Here is a 25,246-nt window from a genome sequence, read left to right as displayed (position 1 = left end):
TATTTTTTGCAGGAATTCCTAGTCAAATAATGATTTGTGGGGGTTTCCCCCCTCTCCTCTGTAGTCTAGAAGTTCAGTTTTACTAGAGCAGGCAGAGTCTGTGATCTAAATTATCTCGGTTCCTCCTGCTCAGAATGACAGGCTTTGGATTGTGGGTTTTTGAGATACTTGAGAATTGTGGATTTTGATGTTCTAAATACTCTCACTCTCTGCTCTTAGTGTGAGGGGCTTATGCAAATCAGTAGAACTACTGACATTTCCAAGGAGATCTTATTGAAATATTATAAATATCTGGGAGACCCAAAATACCTTGGGGACCTTAAGGCGTCCTGTGATCCCAGAGGAGGAACCATTACTCTATATCAGTAGCCAATAATTTAAAGAACATCACCAAGAAACCTCAAGATCCTTTCAGAATTATCTGATTTGTTGTCAAAATCATCCTCAGCCTTTGAATATATGATATTTAAGGACCATTTGATAGAACAATGTGTTTCTAATTATCATGGTGGGTTTTTTTAAATATGAAATTTATGGATAGTTTCCCAACTAATGATGAGTTTTATAAACTAGAATAAATATTTAAACTAACCACAGATATTCTTGGTTCTTCAAAAATTTTGTGTCTTTATAGAATTATGTTTAAAGGACGAGGGAATCTCATTTGGTCAGTTTGCAAAAATTAAAGATGACTTCACACTTAGCACAATAAAGGTAAGTTTGGAAATTTTTTCAAATCATATGAAATTGGTTACCAAAATGTCCACTATGAGGCCCTGGATAGGCTCACTTTCAGGGTTGTGTTTGCTCTTGGGAGACTGAGTAGCTTTTCTTGCATTAGCATGGATTGGGGCCAGAGACAGAGTCTACTCCTCGTGAGAAAATTAGATGCCCAGAGATTGTCAGACTTTGACTTTACAAATATGATTAAGGCACTGTGGAAAATATGATTCATTATTTGATGGGATTTGAGTATTCCATTCCCTGTTTCTCATTTCCTAATAATAATAGTGATGACAACAGCAACACAAACAGCTACCATTTATTCAGTGCTTACTACGTGACAGGCACTTTGCATGATTAATTTTTACAACTCTGGGATGTAGGTATTAATCATTTTTGAACTATGTTGTGCTGAACCGTGAGAAAATTGAGGCTTAGGCAGAAAAAAATTCCCTAATGTCATGCATCTAATGAAATGCAGATCGCGTTCTTAGCCATTATACTAAGTTGCCCTAGTAGTCCTTGTATAATGTGTACCACTCTGTACAAACAAGTTTTCAGAGACCTGTTTTTTGAAGGATTGGTTGGTCCTTTTCTCCTTTGCCATGCTGGGTTGGTATTTACTATTGATTGTCTGCTATAAAATCTCATTATCTTCACATTACCAGTTAGGTGATCATAGCATAACTTGAAATACAGTCAATCCTCATTATTCACAGATTCAGTATTTGCTAACTAGCCTATCTGCTAAAATTTATTTGTAACTCCAAAATCAATACTCATGGCTCTTTTTTGTGGTCATTTGTGAACATCACAGAGCATAGAAAAATTTCAGTTGCCCAACACACACTCATACATTCCTAGCTGCGCTGGACAAGGCAATTCTCTGACTTTTTGTTTCCACTCTCATACTGTAAATAAGAGTCCTTTGCATCGCCATGTTTTTTGCATTTTTGTGCTTTTTATTGGTGATTTCACTATTTGAAATGGCCCCTAAGTGTAGCACTGAAATGCTGTTTATTATTCCTAAGAATACTAAATTCCTAAGAAGGCTGTGATGTGCTTTGTGACTAAATGCATAATCCACGCTTATGCAATAAAAGCTTTAGTCAGGCATGAGTTTTAGAGCTAGTAGCTATGAGTTCAAGGTTAATGACTTTACAGTATATATTAAATAATGTGTCTTTAAATATAAACGCACATTAAACAAAGTTATATGTAGATGGCAAAAATATCGTGACCAGAGGCCAGCAGGAACTTATTCCTGTATTTCCTCTATAAGCAATGCTTCAGTGTTTGCTAATTTAGTGTTTGTAGCAACTTTATGGAACAGTTTAAGTACTATGAATAATGAGCGCTGGCTGAGCACACAATAGAGGGTAACTGTTGTACATGCTTACTCTTGCCATTTCTCTCCTTTTTTTTTTTTTTTTTTCTGTTGCCTTTTTCCCGTTCACTGAGCTCTCCTCTGAGGATTATGTGCAAATTTCCTATTTGGTCTTCCGTTCAAGGTTACTTTCTTAGTACATGAAAAACACCTGATAAATAGGAATGAGATATTATTTGTATTGTCTCTAAACTTACGTGATTGTGTGGTATTCTTTCTTTAGTCAGCTTTACTGACAGAAGCTGAGGACAGGCTAAACTTCCTTGTGTCAGAGATGGAGCATCCAGGCCACAAGGACCTGTCCCAGTGTTCTGCTGGTGAGTTGGAGATTGTGGTAGAGGCCAGGCTTCAGCTGGCTGCAATTGCCCTGCAAAGACACCGGGCCGCATACAGGTGAGTCTCTTCAAGCACAGAGGAGAATTTCTTCCTCACCCTAATTTGTCAAATATACCTAGACTGTGTGTAAGTTTTATAAATTCCAATATTAATAGGGCATGCTTGTGTTTTATTATTCAGGGGAGTTTCATATATTATTACACTTAAAACTACAGTTCTAAACAAAGCAATTACTTTTTTAAAGCATAAGCTAGGATGTTTTTTTTTTTAAGTTTATTTATTTTGAAAAGGGGGAGGGACAGAGAGAGAGAGAGAGAGAGAGAGAGAGAGAGAGAGAGAATCCCTAGCAGGCTCTGTGCATTCAGTGCAGAGCCCAATGAGGGGCTCAAACTCACGAACCGTGAGATCATGACCTGAGCCTAAATCAAGAGTTGGATGCTCAACTAACTGTGCCATCCAGGAGCCCCTAGGATGTTTTACATCATGTAAAGAATGAACAAATTAACAGAGCTTTGCTTGTGTATTTATTTATGTTTTTATTTTTAAAACTTTAATTCCAGTAGAGTTAATATTAAAAACAAGCTCTATTATTAAAGAGTAACATTTTCTGAACTATGTTTTGCTGAACCATTTAAGAAACTGTTTTAAGTGGATAATTATTTAAATATGATACAACTGTTAGTATCAGACCTTTCATTTCACCTGTTCATTGATTCATTCATTAACCCAACCAGTATCCATTAACCACTGCATTGTTCGGCTCTTATCTAGACACTGAGGATACAGAGGGGAATGGAAATAGTTTCCGTATCCATATGCTGAAAGATATATAAACAAGTAAGTGGGATAGTAAAACCACACGGACCTATATTTTCAAAACCTTCTCATATCATTTGCAATAAATAGCTCTATGATGAGGCCCTGTGACATTTCAGTAATGATTCTTTGAATAATGCACAGACTTAATATCTTCCATTCATTAGTTACATTCAAAAAATAATTTGGGGGCACCTACAATATGCTAGTCATGGTTCTTAGTTTTTGAGAGAAATCAATATCCCAGTACTGATAGACACTCATAGTACTGATAGATACTGTTAGATAGTACTGATAGATACAATTCAACAATATTGAAAACAGGCCTATCCTCAGTGGAGCTTACAATAGATAATAAATAGGCTGACAGTAAACTGTAAACATAGTAAATGAGTAAATTGTATAGTGTGGTCAAAAGTGATACATGTTATGGAGATACCAGGAGTAGAGGCAGGGGGAGGTGGAGGGCTATCATTGTAAAATGGTGCGGTCGTAATAAAGAGTATGACTACAGTTTGATGTTTGATGGCTGACAGCTTTCAAGCCCCACCGCTCCCCCCTTCTCCTGCCCCACATCTGGGCAGGCAGATAAGAAAACCCAGACGCTTTCTTAGGTAGAGCTGTGAGAAAAAAGAGAAGCCCACCTATGGCTTCTGCAAAGGGGAAATCAATTCAGCAGAAATTTCCCTTTGCTTTGATGGGAAACACGTAATCGTCTCATCAGTGTGAGCCTTGACCAAAAGCCATGCCATGATTAACCACATCTAAATTTGATTTTATGCTAGAGCAGTATAGATTTTTGGAAATTTATAATTTTTGTGGTTTCTAAAAAGTGATGAAAATCCGTCTAGTCCATTTTGGAGCAGTGATTCTCAAAATGTGGTTTCCAGATTTCTAGGGGGTGATTCCAAGACCCTTTCAGGAGGTCTGTAAGGTCAGAACTATTTTTACAACAAGACTAAGATGTCATTCATCATCTTCATCGTGTTCTTATTTTCACTGATGCTTCAAGAGCAATGATAGGAAAACTTCTGGCCTCTTGCTGTGAATCACAGCAGTGGCCCCAAACAGTATTACTAGTGGCCATTACACTCCTTACTGCTTTGTGCTTGCAGTTAAAAAAAATGAAATAAAATAAAAATCCAGTTAATGCTTTTGATGAACCAGTAAAACCTATTACATTTCTAAATCTCCATCCTTGAATATATTTTTAATATTCTGTGGGAATATTAAATGGGAAATACTCCTAAAGCATCTTTGCTGCATATCAAAGTCTGGTGGTTGTCTTGGGGAAGAACACATATGTGATTAAATGAGAGCTAAACAAGCAGTTATTTTCACAGAACACCATTTTTATTTGAAAAGGCAACTGACAAACTGGTTTTTCAGACTTGGGTGTTTGACAGGCATTTTATTGAAAATGAGCAAAATGAACATGCCCCTTCTAAGGCAAACAACTAATAGTATCTGTTGCTAATGATAAAATCAGAACTTTATCAGGGAAATTAGAATTTTGGAAAATTTTTATTTGTTACCATGAGCTTGACAGTTTTCTAATGCTTACATATTTCTGATGAGATTGGGAGTCATTAATATTAACAAGCGTCATTTTTTTTAAAACTGTATAATGAAATGTTTCAACATTAAGGGGATTTGCATAACTCAGGGAGTTGTTATATTCCAAGTCACCAGTGGATATTGTTCCAAAATCCTGGTTAACAAGATAGACCAATAGGTTTTAATGTACCAGAGTAGGAAATAGCATCAGTGTGTGGTATTAGCTTTCACATTGCAAGAAACTTTTAAGAAACTATCACTTGTCACATTTTGGTGTAGTATCAAAGAATATTCACAATTGTTTTAAGAGAATATAATACTCTTTCTATTTCGAACAACTACCTCTGTGAGACCTAGTCTTCTTCATATACTTCAACCAAAACAGTATGTCATAACTTGAGACGCCTGGGCGGCTCAGTTGGTTAAGCATCTGATTTCAGCTCAAGTTGTGATCTCACAGTTCATGAGTTTGGGCCCTGCCTCAGTGGGGAGGAACCAGCTTCCCATCCTCTGTCCCCTTTGTTATCTTCCCCTCCCCCACTTGTTCCCTCTCTCTCTCTCTCAAAAATAAACATTAAAAAAACCCACAAATATGTCATAGCAGACAAAAGAAGGAGATATGAAAGTCTTCTATTAGGTAGATTTTCTCTTATTAAGCCAGACATTAAAGAGATTTGCAAAAATACAAAATAATGGCATTCTTCTTGCTAATTTTTGTTGTTGTTTGGAAAATATAGCTGTCTTAATAAAAATGCATTATTGATGTTAACATGTAATGGGTTTATTGTTTGTATTTTAAAATGAATTAATAAATATTAGCAGAGTTAAAAATTTGTCAGCTTAAGTTCTAATATGATAAGTATTGATGGAAGTCTGGGAATTCTCAATAATTTTTAAGGGTATAAATGAGTGCTGAGAGGGGAAAAAAAGCTTGAGACACACTGATTTAGAGTATTGTTATATTAAAAAAATAATGTATGGTTATATTTATAGCTATCTTTGAGAATACAGTGGTAGCTGATTAATGGTAAATAGAATTAGCATAATAATATATCATCTTCCCTCTTGAAGTTTGAAGAGAAGGAAACTTTACTATGTGATTTCTTATAGAAAGTATATGATTTGTATATATAGAAATACATCATCTCCCTCTCGATCTACAAAATATGTGACTATATGATTTCCTGTAGAAGAATGTAGAACTCTTTTCTCCAAACTGTTTCAGGGATCACCAGCAGCCCTAGAAAATATTTACCACTTACCTTCATTCATCCCCCTGCCCTCTGCATGAGGGCATGGAGGATGTGAGTGATTTTTTATTTCTTTAGGGAGGAAGAAGGAAACAAGAAACTAAAAATTACAAAATGGCCACAGAAAGTAGTGTCATAATAGAACTTTAATTTGAAGACCAGATAGACATATGCAAATGATGTGCAAGTATATCAGAATCACTCCTATTTTAAATACATGAACCTGACCCTTGGGACAAAACCTGCAAAAACTTTGATGTTGTTGCCTTTTTGCAGCAGAGTTGTCATTTGGGGAAGCCTACTGTCAAGATGAATGAGTTTCTCCTATGTGAACTTTACCCCCCACGAGCTTCTGTTTGGGCGCTGCTGAGAGTGTTGGACAGTCCCTTTCCCGAATGATGGTTAGCTTGACATTTTATGATACTTCTAATAAAATTATGTGTCAAGGAAATTGAAAGGCACATTCCCCAGGGTGACAGGTAGAGTGAGCTGCATGGATTTTATGAGAACAAACTGACCATTTTTGTCATGAATGTTAATAAGAAGTAAATGGGATCAAAGTTATTCAAACTGTATTTCTGCTTCTTTTAGGGCTGCCTCTCTGAGTCCTGTCTTTTTTTTAAAATAAGTTTTCCTTTCTATTTAATTTAGTGTCTAAATGGGATACCATTTGAGCCTTTTAATTTTGTGTCAGAATGAAACTTCCTTCCTTGGGGAATTTAGAGTGTTTATAGTGAGTGATCCTACTCTTTCTGTCTCTGCGGTGGAGCACAGACTAGAAACTTTCCATTGTGCATCTATGCGGTGCCAGGTGGATTAGGACACACTAGTACCGTTTATATTTTATTCATTAAGTTTTGGGGTTAGCAAGATCCCAAACCTCACACCTCATTTGGCTTGAAGTCAGAATTTCATCTTTGGAATCTGAAGGGTGGGATGGGCACCTCTGTCTCCTTCCAGGGCCCTCTACTGGCCATCCTGTGCTAGCCTTGAAGGCTGCTCAGTAACCAAGGTGCCTTAGAAACTCTTAAGGATCCTTGAGTGGGGAGGGGTGTCAGGGAGAGGAATTTTCATTCCTATACAGGTACTGAATCTGTGTCACATTTTGTGTTGATTTCTTGCTTGTTTGTTTAGTTTTATTTTAAAGAAAAACAGTTAAGTTATATAGTCACGAACAATACCTTAGGAAATATTCTACAAATATCTAAACCATTTTAACAAGTCAGTAGCATCTTGGGAATTTAAAATTCAATAATCGCAGAAAGCTTTATATTCTGGTTACTAACTTAGAAAAAAAATCAATTTGGTTACCCCTCATATGCCCTGGCCTACTCGGTCTACCTAGTGAGAACAGCTAGCATGTATTGAGCGTGGTGTATTTGGTAAGCACTCCTATTTGCTAATAAGTTCACCCCACTCTTACTAGAATACCAATTCTATGAGGGCAGGGACTGTATCCATAGCCCCTAGATTTGTTCCTTGCCCATAGGAGGTACTCCCATGTGTGTGTATTTTTGAACAAATGAAAGAATAAATAGCTCATTTAATCTTTACAATGATCCCATTTCATGAAGTCTGCTAAGTAGAATCTAAGGCAAGAGGCATTAAAGTGGACAAAGAGAGGCTTTGCATGGATAAAAGGTACAGTCAACAATGAGTACGTAGCAGTCATACACATGGCACCAATAACTGTACCAAAATAAACAAAACCAAACTTATTAGAACGGTGGAAAGACAGAGGTCATGCTATAGGCAACAGTTAAGAGGGCAGGCACTGGAGCCAGCTGCCTGGGTTCTAATCCCGCCCCCTTCTTTCTAGTTGTGTCATCTTAGGCAAGTCATTTAACATTTCTGTCTCCATTTCCTAATGTATAAAATAGTGATGATAATAGTAGGATTAAAATTGTGATGATAATCCTTGTAGGATTGCGGAGGGGATCGAGTAAACTAATTCGCCCAGAGCACTTAACACAGCACCCGACAGGTGGTAAACACTCAGTAAATACCAGTTATTGTTTTTTAAAGGATTCTGGAGAAAAAAAAGAAAAGAGAGAAAGTCTCTTGGCAGAGTGTGTGTGTTAGCACAATGTTTTCAGCTTTTAATGCAGCAAGTTGACAAAAAAGAAGATTTAAAAATAAAATTTAAACGTTGAGCATATGTACACACTCTAGGACCCTACAAGCAGAGACTATACCTTCCCAGAAGCATGCTGGACATGGATAAAGCTGATCTATACTAGGCCAGAAACCTAACTGACCCACGGTCCAGGGACACGGGAGGCCTCTGGAACGTATATGGAGGAAAATGGTTTGATCCGATTTACCTCTTGATGAGGTCGCTGTGACCGCTGTGTGGAGAACAGGGCTGCAGGAACACGAGCCAGAGCGGGAGGCTGGTCAGGAAGCTCCCAGTCACGCAGCCTGGAGAGGATGGTGGCGTGGATGAAAGCGCTAGCACTGGAGGAGGTGAGGAGCACCTCACCACCTCACCTGGCTGGTATCTGTGTTCTGAAGGTGAGGCTGACAGAACTTACTCATGGATAGAACATAGAATGTGAGTCGGTGAGGTAGCAATAGCGATTCTGGGCTCTGCTTCTGGGCTCTGTGTTGGAAGACGAAGGAAGAGGAACGGGTTTGGCATAGGAGGAAGAAGCCAGGGGATCTGCTTTTAACCTGTTCTATCAGTTTCCTGGTTCTGCCATAACAGAGCACCAAAAACTCAGTGGCTTCAAACAACAGAATTTTATTGTCTCACACAGTTCTGGAGTCCATCCTCTAAAATCAATGTTCTTGGGCCATGGTCTATCCGAAGGCTCTGGAGGAGAAGCCTGCCTTGCTTCTTGTAGCTTCTGGTATTCGCCAACAGTCCTTGGCATTTGTTGGTTTATAAAGGCACCACTCTAGGCATGCCTGTCTTCTCCCCGTGTGTCTGCATGTCACCTTCCCTCTGTGCATGTCTGTCTTTCCAAATTTTCCTTTTTTATAGGGACAGCAGTCATACTGGGATAGGGTCCACCCAAATGGCCTCATTTTAACTTGATTACTTCAGATTACTACCATTCTGAGGTACTGAGGATTAGGACATCAATACAATTTTTATTTTCAGGGGACACAATTCAACTCATAACACCTGTTAAATGTTATTGTCTATTAACTATTCAAGTGAGAGCTTAGATAGATGGGTATATTGTCCATTTGGCTTCCACCCAGTCTTTCCATGGTATATAATAATGTTACGATAAGCATTTTCAGGTATATAGATTGTTCTGCATTTTGAATTTCATTTTGGAATAGATTTTTAGAAGCCTCTTGATATACATTAAGACATTTGGAAGAAGTGTGACATCAATTACAATTTTATCGTTCTATAGAGGAGGAGAATATGATGGTTTAAAGTGCAGACAAATGTATGAAGCAACAGGAAATAAGGACAATTCCTATCTCCTGGCTTCTGTTTTCTTAACTTAGTATGTTTGCCTTCTGGTTCCGCTAGATACTGAGTAAGTAATAATTTAGCTTAAGAGTTTCCAAGTGTATAGCCTTAAGTAACAAAGTTCTATGACCTCAAAAAGCGGAGAATTACATTCTGATACATATAAAATACTTATGTGCTCATTTTATTAATGAGATTGTCAGAACTAATAAGGTTTAAAATATATTTTCTATTTTAGTGCTGCAATAGTATTTTCCACACTTAGACTTCTCCAGGATTCAAAACTTTTTAAAAAGAAGGTAGTACAAGATGACACAGAGAATTCCATCTCTCTGGGAGCTTCTGTATGTATGAATTTAATTAATGTCTATCTTTACAATACTTACTATATAATAACTGTTGGCATGCTAAGAAAGTGTCTAATTACTTGGATGAAATAAAGGCGTAAAGTAGAAAAAACACTGGATTCAGAGTAAGGAGATAAATGTTCAAGCCCCATTTTATGCCCTTTTTTTTATTGGCATACCTTAGGCAAGTCCCTTAAACTTTAAAACATCCTTTGATTAAAAATTTTAAGTTTTAATTTAAATCTCATTTGTGAGCTGATGGAACTGAATGTAATAATCACTGAGGTCCCACCAGATACATTTTTCCAGTATTCGAGATCTGATTTCTTTAGCAAATAAAGTTGTTTCACTTTATTTTGCTCCTGATTTCACTTTTGAATTTTTTACTTTGGCATCATCAGTAGATACCTGTGTTATTTCCTACCCTGGATTTCTCATAGTTAGATTCTTCCACATTTTAAGCTCTGAAATCTCTTTGACAACTGGTGTCACAAATTCTTTGAAATTTTATTGGATTTTGATAAGACCGAGTAATTTAATGATAGAGGATTGTTTAGGATTAAAACATAAAGATTCATCACACAGAATCCTTGCTCATTATTTTAAGCTTTACTAATAAAATTGCTAATATCTAGTGTCATTACAAATAAGCAAAACTAATTATCCTAAATAGAAACTCATTTCTTACTATATTAAAAGCAATAAAAATGCTAAAAAGCAATCTAATTCAAAAATTGACTGAGAGGAATGGTTGTCATTTGGGGGCTATTTTGCCTCCCAGGGGTGATTTGGCAGTATCCGGAGACATTCTGTCTGTTAGAAGGAGAGAGGGTGCTACTGGCATCTAGTGCATAGAGGTCAGGGACGCCACTAGACACATAATGCACAAGACAGTCCCGCACAGCCACCAGCAGTGCTGAGGTCTAGAAATCCTGTTTTAGATGAAGGTGACTTGGCTGTCTAATAGTAACAGGAAATGTAGGCACTGAGAGATGAAGGTATGGGGATAGGCATTTTTTCCTGGATCGCTAAACTAAATACTAGACTCCTCAAGTTCTTGGTGTGCCCCTTCCAGTCACCATCCTGCCTTGAAGGCTCTGTTGACTTCTTACTCTGTTCCCAGGCCAGGCTCCCCCTCCTCTTCTGTGCCTCCCACCTGGCTATCCACATTCCAGCCCCTCCTCAGTCTTGCTGGCCACTCCTTGATATTAGGTGTTGCTGATTGATTGGAGCTGTCAGAGATGCATTGCAGGAAATTCCTAGAACAAATAGACATTGTTCTAGACGGTTTTAAAGTTCCCGAGTGTCTAAAATGGATTCCTCCTATTAGAAAAAGCTCCCCTTGTCCTTCCCTCTCAGTAGCTCTGGACATTAGCCACCTCCTTGTAAAAGGCGAAAGATTTATACGATCTGAAGAGAAACCAGAGTATTGGCCACCCCCTTGTAAAGTGCAGTAACGAAGATGGTAAATCAATTATGATACACATTTGGAATGTGAGGGATATATAATAGTGTGGCACAATGGATTAAGACAGGGAGCTCTAAATTCAGGATGCAAGTTTGAATCCCACCTCTGCCAAAATGTAATGGAGTTTAAGCAAATAGTTAACCTTTCTAGGTGTCAGTTCTCCCATCTGTAAGACAGAAAAAATAATAACCCCTCTTTGGCTTTTTGGGAGGATTAAATAAGATAATGTGTGTAAGGCATTTGACACAGTACCTGGAATATAATAAGTACTCAATATATTATTTATTATTCCTCAGCCATTAAAATGATGTTCACAAAATTTTTGAAGACCTAGATACTGCTGATAATATCATTTGCAATGAAAAATTCAGAGTGCAAAACTATTTTCTATAATGGGTATAGAAAGAAAGAGAAAAGCTGAAAAGCAGTATTCCAAATGTTAATAGAGCATGGCGGGATTATGAATCATTTTATTTGTTTTGTGTGTGTGTGTGTGTGTGTGTGTGTGTGTGTGTGTGCATTTTTTCCATTTTATAGAATATGCAAGACAAATTTTCCAAAATTAAAAAGTTAGTATTAAATGATATCAGATGCTTCTCAATTTTCATTTAGCATTTAGGCAAAAACTTTGAAATTACTAGATGGCAAGATAACAATCATTTTAATATTGTTTAGGCAACTGAAAATAAAGATGATGGTGAGTTTCTAGATCCTACTTCCCTAAATTCTCGAGAACATTTCAACATTCATCTGTGGTTGAGATGCCGCCTAGCATTGGTGACCGCCTTTGTTGCACAGATTCATGGCGTTGGAATTGTGACAGGTACAAATATCCTGTTTTAATAAAAGTTTTCCTAAACATTAATTTTACTTAGGTAATGGAGGTTTTATTGGGATACATTCGATTATAACATTCACATTTTCCAACTTTATAGCTTGATCTGTTTCCAGAATAAGAGAATTCATGTTATAAAAATAGTCATTTCCGTAACACTGAAAATGGCCTCTGTGTTTCTGATGTATGCAAAACAGGCAAGGAGATTTCAAAATACCAACATGCAAGTCTTCTTGTCATTCAGGGAGGCAGCGTAGTGTAGGGGGCTCGAGCACAGATTCCGTCGCTGGGTACCTGACTTAGGTTCAAATACTCGGTCCACCACTTCCTCCTTGGTCAACTCTCTTAATCCCCCTATGCCTCAGTTTCTTCCTCTGGTAAAAATGGAAATTATTTTACCTACTTCATAGGGTTATTGTCAGTCTTAAATGGGTTAAATTTATAAAGTTTTAGATCATAGCCTGGTGCATATACATGTCAGTTTTTACAGTGATTAATAATTATCTGTTTGTAAATCTATCTATCCAGCCATCTCTATCCATCTCTCACATTAAATATTTTTCGTGTAGCATTATTACTTTTGTAGCATTGGAATACCCTAAAGTACTTTCCCCCAAATTGCAGCACATTTATTTTAATGTTTCATGTAGAGTCTGTTTTCTGTCTTTATATCTTCCTATTCTTCTCTATTATACAATATTCCTGTGATGAATATTGGGGGTCTTACTTTCTCAGTGCATTTTAAATAACTGCATTTATTCACTTTAGAAAACAATATGACAGATTACCTCAGCCTCATCAACGAGGGGTGCATGGAAGCAAAAAGTGCAGGCGACAGGGAGCTACAAGCTGAATTCTTGATGCAAGCTGTAATCATTGGCCTACAAGAAAAGCATTTAAAGGCAGACATCATAACAAACCTTCAGGTAGGAAGGAGACCTCATTCACATTGATATTCACCTACTGATTCTGATTAGAACAAAAGGAGAGAATTTTAAATCCCATTAGATGCTGAATGCGTAACAGTTTGGCCAGCTCTTGTTTCAGTGGATTGGAAACAGGACTATCAAAAGCAATAATTTTATTTTAATAGGCTGTAATACATTTGCTTGAAGAAAGTGAATTTATTTCCCCTCGATCTCATTTAACCCTGGTGAGAAGCATGCTTTTGCTGGATGACTTAACAAAAGCTGAGAAATTCAAGGAAACTCCTTCTTCAAAAACAGAAAAATTATGTTTGTTGACTCAGGCTCACAACATTCTTATTGAACAGGTGAGTGCACTTTTGTGTCCTCAAGACTTAGACACTGACTTTTCCATCGTCTTATTCAAAACCACATTAGCTAGTCACTAATACAGTGTTCCTTTCACAGATGCTAACTTTTGGAGAAACGATTGAATTTCCTTTATCAAACACTGACTCTGCAAGTCCATCGCATCCTTTGAAAAATATCTATCTTCCCCATGTCATGTTATTGGCCAAAACAAAAATGAGGATTGGTAAGAATGTTTTAACATATATTATACTCAAGTCACTGATGAGAAATTGTCATTTTCAGGCAGGCTATCCTAGGAGTACGTTCAAATGGGGCAATATTTATGAATACTCGGGCTCCATTTATTTTAATGAATAGTTTTTGATTATTTACTGTGTGCCAGATTGCGGGTGAGGTCCTGGGAAATTACTGGAGGTTAAACAGGTACAGTCACTGATCTTCATGTGGGAGGTAGAAATAAGCAAGTAAACAAACCATATGGAGAAGTGCACATTATAAATATAAATATAAATATAAATATAATAAATATTGCATAAAATCTTTTAATGTTTATATGTTTATATGTTTAATGTTTATAATGTTTATAAAATATCCCCCTTATAAAATTTAATAGAGATAAATATTGTATAAAATAAAATAAAATATATATTTGACAAGTACCAGGCAGAAAATGAGTAAGGGTACAGAAAGCTTATGTACAATAATGCATTACATATAGGTATGTAATTATAAATTGTGATCCATTTTATGAAAGATGTGGATGAGTTCTGCTGATAAAGAACAATGAAGGGAGGGGTGCCTGTTTAAGTAGAGTCATTGGTGAAGAGCTCTGTGTGGAAGTGGTATTTAACCCTAAACCTTAAATTGCAAGTGACTAGTTATGCATGATGGAGACAGAGAGAGCCGTGTTGTAGGTTCTGAGGTCAGGACAAGCTTGACCTGTTCTGGAAGTGCAGGAGACCAGGATAGTCTGATCAGAGTGGGCTAGGGGCAGCCTCATGGGAGGAAGTGAGCTGAAGAATCGATTGCAGGTTAGACTGGAGCCAGCTCTGACTGGACCTGATGGGAGCTGGTGGACCAGGAAGCAAGAGGCGTACAGCCCACTGGAGCCAAAGTGGAGCTGACCAGTGCTGTCCTTCTCTGGAGCTTACAGATTGTGTCAAGCTTTCTCTAGGACACCGTCTCTGGCCTTTGACCCAAGGCTGACTGCCTCGAGCTCCCAGGCTTTTTGTCCAGCTCAGAGGGCAGGAAATCTTATAACAGCTCTCTGTGTTCTAACCTATATTAATCATGCCTTTTTCTTTTCTGTATTTCTGATACTTTGACATCCTGCTGACTAGGGAAGGACTTCCTGGGGCTAGCCAATGCCTAGAGCTTACCAAACCACTATCCTGTGAGCATGCCCTTTAAATGGAGACTATTCCAGAGCCCATTCTCTGAACCTTTATTGGGCTCCCTTGTAGTCCTTTGCTGGGCTCTGACACTCTGAACCATTGTTTTCCTGCCCTAATCACCCCTGGGAGAGGTATCATCAGACTACTAGCTCAGCCCACTGAAATTATTTTAGACTAGCTAATCCGAAACCTGCTTTGCCTGTTTACCCCAACCTACCCGTCCCTTCCTACCACATCTAAAATAAAGATTCTTGTCCACATTTTCCCCTCGCTCCCTCTACTTCCTGACCAACTTTTGGGCTTTTCTGTCTGGCCCGGTGTGATGTGGTGTGCCCCAGCTTCTTGGGAACTGTCGTCAACTATGTTTTCAGTGGCAGTTGTCTCCTGGCCTGTACAGTAATGAAACACACCTGAACAGTAAAGAAACCTACATTTTAAAACATACCCCTCACTTCCTGGTACCCATTTGCCTCCTGTACCAGTAGCTGCTCAGCTAAGGAGAGGCGGATGGTTGGACTACAGTGTGAAGGGAGGGCAAGAGAGCTGTGTGTGGTCAAACCATCATCTGTCCAGGATCTTCTCCCTTCTACCCCTCATGATTATTACTCATTATTATTTTATGTGATTCCTCCTCCTCCTCATCAGAGATGAATTTTATTACTTTGGGTAAATTGTATCACCTCTGTATTGTTGAGTCTCCTTATTTATGAGATTAGGTTGGCCTAGCTGACCTCTAGACTTCCTTCCAGCAATCTGACCCCATAAGAGCTATTTTTGTATATTTTTAGTTCACAGTTTGTTATATTATCAGTATATTCAATTTCTACAAGAGCTTAAAGTAAAGATTGTGTTAAATTGTGCAGATTGTGTGAAATCAAATGTATTCTCTGCTTTCCTGACTTCCTAATCCTGAAGATGTGTCACCACTCTGTGACAATAGTGCCACTGTTTTTTAGACTCACTTGAGGCAGAACAGCTTGCTTTCTGTTATATTATATTAAATACAGACCTAAAAAACAAAACCAAAAGCAGCTTTTCTGTCAAAACAACATCAGTTTCACAACTTCTTTTTCACAGAGTTGATGTTTATTGGAAAAAGGAGCACTTCAATATTATGAAGCATAAAATCATCTGATTTGATGCTTTCTCGACAGTTTTCCTTTATAGGGAGAGTATAGATTCATCGCAAGAATAGAGCCATTGAAACAATTGTTTTTCCTTTGTGAAAGCCTCTGATGGAAAAAGGCATTCTGAGACTTTCATAAAACCAAAAATAAGCATCATGGTTTTTGAGATTATTTTTCCCACTAATGAGTGAACCTTGAGCTTCTTTATGAGATTAAAAAATAGATTATTGATTGCTTACGTAATAGCAGTGAAGAAAGATGCAAGAATGATGCTGGGGAGTGGGGATACAAGAGGGAGCCAGTGATCATCTCTGCCCTCAGACAGCCTGTCATCCTCTTAGGGGGAGAGAGAGAGAAAACTGTCAGTAATTTCTGTAACAAATCCCTTTATTGTTTCAATAGAAATCCAGAAGACAATGCAAGAGCTTTTATTATATATTAATACTTTATTATATATAACATAGATTTTATATATAGTACATATATGTCAGTGCCCAAATTACTTGAAGATAATTGATAATGTTGTCGTATATGAATAAACAGCTCTAATATAATTTGAAACAATAAATGAACATATAAAAATGGCAGATGTGTTGAAAAATGAGGTTGCCTTGGACAAAATGCTACTAGCATACCCTTACCTGGGATCTACTCACGATTGGTAATTGTTAGGATTGAAGAGCATGGACTCTGGAGAAAGATTTCTGGTCTTACTCCGGTCTGGTCTTATTCTTGTCATAATTTAGAGTGTGGGCCCTGGAGTCAGACTGCCTGGGTTCTAATCACAGCCCTGCTTCTTACAAGTCACATGACTTTGGGCAAATAAAAGAAAAGAAAAGAAAAGAAAAGAAAAGAAAAGAATCACTGTGCCGCTGCTTTGTCCTCTGTGAAGTGTACTAATGACATCCATTCAGAGTTGGGAGGATTACACGAGATAATGCTTAAGTCCTTGGGATGGTACCTGGATTGTAGGAATCACTTAATAAGCTTGAGCTCTTCTTTTTCTCTTTTCTCACTTTTGCCCAGTGCCTCTCATTTTATCCAGCATTCAGAAAATATTTGCTACGTGTCTGTCTGTCTGTGAGGGCACACAGATTACATCTAATGCCTCTTCAACAATACAACAGTCCTTCATTATCTTAAATGATGACAGGACCACACAAGAAGTACAGCACGTGGCCCTTATCCAAATGGCTTTGGCATCTAGTTGCAGTGATAAAATATGCATAGCAAGCCAGCACTAATAAAGCTGAATAGAAACAAAATTACTGCCTATTAATATATGCAAACTTTTACTGGGAAAAATATAAAGCTTCATAAGACTTACAGACGTTTTCCTACTAACAACCTCATGTTAGGAACACAGTTGTTCTGTAGAGCATCATGAAATGTTGGAGCTGAAAGAGACCCGAGAGATTATATCCTTCATTTTAAAAATAAGAAAATGTTGAAATTTATCAAAGATAAAGTTTCTAAGTGCTACTGTTCAAGTTCATTGAAATATTTGAATATTGAGTTTAAAAAATATTTCTTAGATGCTATAAAGTAAAGACTACTAGAGTTCTTAAGCAAACTTATTGTGAGAGAAATCTGGTAACGTGGAGGCTTGTTACAAACGCCGTGTGTTTCATTCTTCCTTCGCCATCCGACTTGTTCCCTTCAGGACATACAGTGGCCAAACAAGTCTATTATACCAGTAAAAAGAAGGATCCCTCGAAGTGGTTACCTGCCCTTCATCTTTTTGAAATGGCACGGAAGCTCTGTAAGGTAGCAGCAGCAGAAGAACATGAGGTAGAGGCAGAAATTCTTTTTCAGAAAGGTAAGATGTACTTGGGGTCAGAACTGTGATAAAGTTTATGGGATTTTTTTTTTCCTATTAACAATATGCTTCTTGAAAATCTGGTCACTGACTGTAAAAAAAATACATGTTTTATAAAGGGCTTAGCGATGACACAGAAGTGGTACCTTTGGCAAACTTATATCAAGAAAGGGGACAAAGAGTACGACTACTTAGTCTCTTTTATAATTACAATTGACCCTCCTTAGACAAAGTTTTATGTTTGACTCAAAAATGTCAGCATCAGCCATTTAGCTATAAATAATGTTTCTTAAAGAATGCTTGGAAGGCATTTTTTATGCGTGATTTCATTCCTTAGCTAAGCATTTTAGTTAATTTCTATAAAAGATACATACCCACTTAAATAGCTGTAGCACACCTGTAATTATAAGTTATGTACGATATATTTGCATAATTACTGTGGCTACTTTGGGCATGACAAGAGTGACGATGATGGTTGCTATCATTTGTTGATCGTCGACTAGATGCAAGGCCCTATAGTAGTCAGTGTGTAACCTCTCATATTGCCGATTCTTACAACAGTTCTACAGGGTATGCATGGCTAATCCTACTTGACAGATGAGGAAAATGAGGTACAGTCTGGTTAAGAAACCTTCTCTAAGTCAGCAGCTACTAAATGATAGTGCCCAGGCGTGAACCTAACCCTGGGAGGCTCTGTGCCCTGTCCACACACTAAATGAAAACTGAATTCTTTTTATAGCGATTATATGATTTTCCTTCCTTGCCCTTTGGCTACAAAAGTGCCATTCCACTGAACGTTGTGGCTAACCATGGGGTCAAGAGCGGTGTGAACACCGAAGTATTTGCATCATTTGTGATGGTTTTCAAGTGTTTGCTGACTTTTTAGGATTTGGCAGAGATGTTTTCTATGACATCTGCAATACTAGACAGAGATCCGCAATACTGTATCTGTAATACAAGAGGAAGAGGACATGGATGTAGACAAAGGGAATGGGCCCCACAGGAGGAAAGGGAGGTACAAAGTAAGGAAATATAAAAATAAGATGGTAAGAACATTTGTGTCTGGAAAGCCAAAGGAGGCTTTGATTCAGTGTTGCTAACTAAAGGCAGGATGAACCCGGAGACTCCTGGGAAAAGAAGTAAAAGATCTTGCACTATTGGCTGACCTTACAGCAAAAACAACAGACAGATGGGCAGTAAGGACAGCACATTCAGTTTTCTGAAGTCCCAGCATGAAATATTTATTCTAAAGTTCTAAATGATAGAAAAAGGAAAAACCATTTGTGTACATATTTTTTTTTATTCTTTCAGGCAAAATAGAACGTCAAATATTGATGGAAGAGAAATCTCCAAGTTCACAACTTGAGAGTTTATTTGAAGCTATACAACTAAGCTTGAGAAATGATCAAAACTCCGGGTAAAAAAAATCTTCCCATTATTATAACATATTTTGGCTTAAGTCCCATGCTCTGGTAGTACATTGAACATTCAAGGCTGGGATGACTGGGAGACCATCTTCCTATGGCAGGACTAGTTCCCTGGGGTCCATTGTCCACCAGATTTACTGACTTCCTTTCCAAGGTTGTTGCCCTTTGCTCTGACCCAAAGCCTCATTTACAGCAATGGTTGGTGATGGCAGTTATCATGGTGGCATACTGGACTGTGTATTGCTTCTAGTCTTTACTCACATCGATCTCCTATCTGTCCCAGGATTCCAGCAGCTTCCATGGATGTGAAATTGTATCTAGAAGGGATTTATGTGGATATTCACTCTGGTCAACAGGGCCAGGGATGGCCAACTTAATTCTATATAAAAATCATCTTAAGATTGAGAATAAGCTGCCATTATTACAACTGTACTGATTTAAATAGCCCCAACCGACAGGTTTGATAGTGAATACACGGACCTCACCCATATCATACAACTGCTTTCTGCATTACTCCATGTCTCTTTCCATTTTCATTAGTATAGGAGGGTAGAAAAAGAGGTCTGATTTTCAAGGTAGGTTCCTTCAGTCCTGATTTTCACTTCTTTAGTGACTTTTGTGCTGGAATATTCTAGAATGGCATGGATGCTGGGCTTCAGAGCAGTCATGCCATGGAGTGTTGCCAGCACAGGACAAGGTAGAATTCTCAACTCTCTTCAAGAGCTTCCAATTTCAGTAGGGAGGAAGGTGCTGCTGTCTCTGCCAATGGTGCTGTGAAAAGAAGGTGTGTATTTGGGACAGATACTGGTTTTGTCTATTTTTACCTTTCATCAGCTCAGAAATTGTGGAAAATGATGCAAAATGATTATGATTGGTGAAACTATTTAATAAGTACAGTGTTCTATCATTTTAGATTGATAAGAGACTCCTACTTAGAAATGGCCTTATTATTTTTACATATGAGGAAGCCAAAAAACAATCTTTCAACACCACCATTAACACTTAAGGTAATAAACTATTTTATTAGAAATCTTAAATTAATTGCCTTTGTTAACTCTGTGCTATTGAAATAATGAGACTGATTTTTATGTATGATTTGGAGAAATTCATTTATTACTTTATAGTCACACTCATGTTTAGATACTTCTTTGGATATTTTTTTGTTTTGTTTTGTTTTTAATATGAAATTTATTGTCAAATTGGTTTCCATACAACACCCAGTGCTCCTCCCAACAGGTTCCCTCCTCAGTGCCCATCACCCACCTCCTCTCCCTCCCACTCCCATCAACCCTCAGTTTATTCTCAGTTTTTAAGAGTCTCTTATGGTTTGGCTCTCTCACTCTCTAACTTTTTTTTCCCTCCCCTCCCCCATGGTCTTCTGTTAAGTTTCTCAGGATCCACATAAGAGTGAAAACATATAGTATCTGTCTTTCTCTGTATGGCTTATTTCACTTAGCATGACACTCTCCAGTTCTATCCACGTTGCTACAGAAGGCCATATTTCATTCTTTCTCATTGCCAAGTAGTATTCCATTGTGTGTATAAACCACAATTTCTTTATCCATTCATCAGTTGATGGACATTTAGGCTCTTTCCATAATTTGGCTGTTGTTGAGAGTGCTGCTATAAACATTGGGGTACAAGTGCCCCTATGCATCAGCACTCCTGTATCCCTTGGGAAAATTCCTAGCAGTGCTATTGCTGGGTCATAGGGTAGATCTATTTTTAACTTTTTTGAGGAACTTCCACACTGTTTTCCAGAGTGACTGCACCAGTTTGCATTCCCACCAACAGTACAAGAGGGTTTCCGTTTCTCCACATCCTCGCTAGCATCTATAGTCTCCTGATTTGTTCATTTTAGCCACTCTGACTGGCGTGAGGTGGTATCTCAGTGTGGTTTTGATTCGTATTTCCCTGATGAGGAGTGATGTTGAGCATCTTTTCATGTGCATGTTGTATATAAGGCTCTGGAAATAAGAGTTCCTGTGGACAGTTTTGCCTGTTAAAATGTAATACATGAAATGTAGGTGTATGTAAATACTCTAAGGTATTAGTATTAATCAGGAAATTGTAGGAAATGGTATATTGGTTAAACAGATGGACAAGTAAGATGTTCATTACTGATACGGCCTGCTAACAGATCACTTTTTGATAGAGTCACTCATTTATTCATCACATACCTATTGAACATTCACTCTGACCCAGACAGTATTCTGGAAGGTTATTAATCAGTGATTAAGACAAACTTAGTCCTTGTTCTCATGGAACTAGTTTTCAGTAGAGGGAGAGAGACAATAAACCAGTAAAGGAAAAAAGTAAGAGGAAGGAAGGTTGTGTGGGGTTGGGGGTGGGGGAAGAAAGGGAGAGAAAGAAGAGAAGGAAGGGGGGTTGGTTTAGGTAGTAAAATTGGAGATTAGGAAAGAACTTGGGTTGGTGGGATTGTGAATGATGCAGTGGCAAGAGGTGGGATTTACTGGATGAGAAGGGGACCATGCAAATAGTTGCAGGGGCATGCACTTCTAGAGCGGTGCTTCCAAACCAAGGGGCAGAAGCATCTCTGGGGATCCTGTGAAAATGCAGAGTCTGATTCAGTAAGTCAAGGATGGGGTCTGAGATTTGGCATTTCTGCTGGTCTGTGGGCCACATTTGAATTCCAGGGATCTAGACTGAGGGAGATCCTGTGGGCAGGATGTGGGTGCTTTGGAGATATATGAGGCCAGTAACTTTTAATTTTTAATTAATTTATTATTATTATGATTATTATTATTTTGTTTTAGAGAGAAAGACTGTGTGAGCAGGGGAGAGGAGCAGAGGGAGAGAGAGAGAGAGAGAGTGAGGGAGGGAGGGAGAAAGGAAGAATCTTAAGTAGGCTCCATGCTCAGCATTGTTCTTACATTATAGTTATTTAATGTTATTATGTATTCTTCATTTAATGCCTATTAGTATTCTTTCCAGAATTTAAATAGGTAAATTGCCCAAACTTACAGAGCCAGTAAGCCACAAGGGCTACCCCAAAGCCTAAGTGGCTTCATTACAGCTAACGACTAGGGTTCTCATATTTTGGGAGAGGGCTGTATTGCTTAGATTATCCATAGGCGGCTTCTCCAGGTATCATCTACCTCCAGCCAATCTTAGCACTTGATCTAGGCTAGGCCACATTTACACGTTGTGTTTCCTGCTCTGGCATCAACCCTATTCACTGACTTTCTTTCCTTGGGAGTCCTGTAGCCAGAAGTAAAACAAAGATATCTTTGTTATTGTTTGTTTTATTCTGCAGTCTTGTTGAAGATCAAGGAATTGGCCAAAATATGAGCATCAAAAAATTAGAACCAAGCAGTCTAATTGAACAGTTTTATCCATATTAGTTAAATATTAAGAATTAACTATTAATACTTATTTTAGCTATCTTTAAAAATGTAAAACAGGCAGATATTACATTGCCATTGGAGCTTCTTTCTGTTAATTTTTGTAGCATTGACTTTCTTATTTAAAAAATTGAAAACACACACCACACGGTAAAAAAATATCTTCATTCATTGCTATTTTTGCTATTCTATGGAACTTTATGATTACATCATCCTTTAATAGTTCCCTAGTTAGAAAAGTGATAGCGAATACCTATCAGAAACCTTTAAGTAATATTCTTATTTCTGACATTCTCACACAATGTATTCAACTTATAAATCATCTATTAAAATGGCAAATACCATTTTAAGTAAATACTTTCCTTAAAATGCCATTTGTGTTTATTTTATTGTTATTCAAATACAAGCTCAGTATAAAAAATTAGAAAAGATGAGAAAAATAAGCACCCTTAAGAGCCATAATAACCACTGTTAATAATTTTCTTTGCTTGTGTATACAGGGAATATATGTGTATACATATCTTTTTAAAAATAGGATCGTACTTTGCATACTATTTTGTAACCTCTACTTTTCTGTCTCTAATATATTTGAACATCTTTTCATGTCAATACATCTAATACATACATTATTATTCTTTATTTTTACATTATTATTCTTTTTGTTTTGTTTTGTTTTGTTTTTATTTATTTTTGAGACAGAGAGTGACAGAGCATGAACAGGGGAGGGGCAGAGAGAGAGGGAGACACAGAATCTGAAACAGGCTCCAGGCTCTGAGCTGTCAGCCCAGAGCCCGACGCGGGGCTCGAACTCACGGACCGTGAGATCATGACCTGAGCCGAAGTCGGACGCTTAACCGACCAAGCCACCCAGGCGCCCCTACATTATTATTCTTAATGGCTATATAGTGTTCCACTGAAATGTCATTTTCAGAGGATGAGAAAATTTATCATGCAACTTCATGGTATCTTTATCTATCTTTATTATAACATATGTGCTATATTTTTTAGACTCCTACCAGAAGGCATAGTTCTATTAAAGAACCAACAGTAAATCGATTTGAAATGTACAGTTCACTGGCCTGGACTGTGATAAGAGCTGCTGCCCAGGTTGGTGTGATTTTTATTTAAGCTTCCTTTTAACTGGCCTGTCTGTATCCTCTACCTACTAGTTGTTAGGACAGCATAATGTATCTAGACAAGAGAAAGGAAAATTCACATTCTTTAGGATTTATGCCAATGATCTTTCTTTGGGAAGATTAGGAATGCTCCTTAAGTATGTTGTGTTTTTAATCTTTATTAGGCAGACCTGTCTTTGTTTGTTTTGGCTTTTCTTTAATGAAAGTATTGGCAGATACATATGTGCACATTTTGACATTTTGGCAAATATCTTTCAGAGCTAGGTGAGATAGCCTATTTAAAGTGACTCATGCATTAATTAAATTGTCAACAATAATGATTTGTTTGACAATGATATATACTACATGTTGGGCATCACATGTTGTTTTCCAGATTGTCTTTATTTTTTCTTCCAATGTATATTGAATATGATTTTATGAATTCACTTTTTCACACTATGGGCCTAATGGATAATCTATGAATCAGAAAGCTTACATTTATGAATTCTAATTCTGCATTAATTTTAGGTCAGTGAAGCTGTGCTAGCAGCTAACCTACTTATTGGAAAGAAGAATGCTAGAACTGATAAAGTCAGCCAAGGGGCCTTACCAAATATCCCCGAATTTGCCACTGTGGATCTTTTGTCTTCATATACAGATTATTTGCTTGGTATGTTTGAAATGTCTAGGCATTTTATAAAAACCTGATACATGTAATGCATAATCAAGTTGCAAAGGTTTAATCATGGTGATCTGTTGGGTTTTAGCTTAGAGAGTATCATGGCAGGAGGAACCTCAGAAAGACGGGCTCTGCAGCCTAGCTGCCAAAACAAAGGGGCATCACTTCATTGTATGTACGTCTGTGTTACTCAATCAGCTGTTGCATTTCAGATGCAGGACTCTGTGAAAAATGGTATTTCCTTCTGTCTATTTTCCAGTTCACACATGTCAAATGAGGCCTTTTGGAAATATTTACTTGTGGATCCTTTCCTGATCCCCTAAAATGTGTGCTCACCCTCATACTCTCATGTAGTTCTCTGTTCTTTTTCTTAGTTATTTTATATTTGTGTGTGTACGTGTGCATGTATGGGTGTGCACATGTGCACATGGGTATACATGTTTGAACTCTTTCTCTCATTAAGCTATCATCAGCTTCCTGAGGATAGGGACTTTATTTGATTTGCTGCCCTAACTGCAGAAAATCACACATTACTTGCACATGACAGGCATTTGTAATTGTTTATTTTTTTTTCATTTTTTTGTTTGTTTATTTTTGAGAGAGAGAGAGAGAGGGCACAAGTGGGAGAGAGGCAGAGAGAGAGGGAGACACAGGATCTGAAGCAGGCTGCAGGCTCTGAGCTGTCAGCACAGAGCCCAATGTGGGGCTAGAACCCATGAACTGTGGTATCATGACCTGAGCTGAAATTGGAGGCTTAACTGACTGAACCACCCAGGCGCCCCTCGTAATTGTTGAATGAATTAATGAATGAGAGGTTAGAATTTAAACTTGATCTCACTATTATTTGTTTTTTCTATTTTACGGCTCCTTTGTTAGCTAGCAAACTGTCAT

At 37.8% G+C, this 25,246-nt stretch overlaps 1 protein-coding gene across 5 annotated transcripts in view; it reads left to right on the top strand.

Annotated features, from left to right (window-relative positions):
• The window catches only part of CFAP54 (cilia and flagella associated protein 54), a 288,646-nt gene that overhangs the window by 192,271 nt on the left and 71,129 nt on the right, over positions 1 to 25,246 (top strand). For all 5 annotated transcript variants that reach the window (XR_009265430.1, XM_058741709.1, XM_058741710.1 and 2 more), the window contains 12 exons: positions 635 to 714; positions 2,334 to 2,503; positions 9,741 to 9,846; positions 11,993 to 12,140; positions 12,921 to 13,078; positions 13,246 to 13,425; positions 13,526 to 13,652; positions 17,614 to 17,769; positions 19,081 to 19,186; positions 20,110 to 20,203; positions 23,570 to 23,668; positions 24,205 to 24,346. Coding sequence is in view for 4 of the 5 variants with exons in the window: in XM_058741709.1 (XP_058597692.1) it covers positions 635 to 714; positions 2,334 to 2,503; positions 9,741 to 9,846; positions 11,993 to 12,140; positions 12,921 to 13,078; positions 13,246 to 13,425; positions 13,526 to 13,652; positions 17,614 to 17,769; positions 19,081 to 19,186; positions 20,110 to 20,203; positions 23,570 to 23,668; positions 24,205 to 24,346 (1,566 nt within the window). In the remaining variant the exon portion in view is untranslated. The remainder of the gene's footprint in view (positions 1 to 634; positions 715 to 2,333; positions 2,504 to 9,740; positions 9,847 to 11,992; positions 12,141 to 12,920; positions 13,079 to 13,245; positions 13,426 to 13,525; positions 13,653 to 17,613; positions 17,770 to 19,080; positions 19,187 to 20,109; positions 20,204 to 23,569; positions 23,669 to 24,204; positions 24,347 to 25,246) is intronic.

Source organism: Neofelis nebulosa, chromosome 8 (genome assembly GCF_028018385.1).
Source record: "Neofelis nebulosa isolate mNeoNeb1 chromosome 8, mNeoNeb1.pri, whole genome shotgun sequence".
NCBI classification, from domain to species: domain Eukaryota; kingdom Metazoa; phylum Chordata; class Mammalia; order Carnivora; family Felidae; genus Neofelis; species Neofelis nebulosa.
This window is presented reverse-complemented; position numbering and strand designations above follow the sequence as displayed.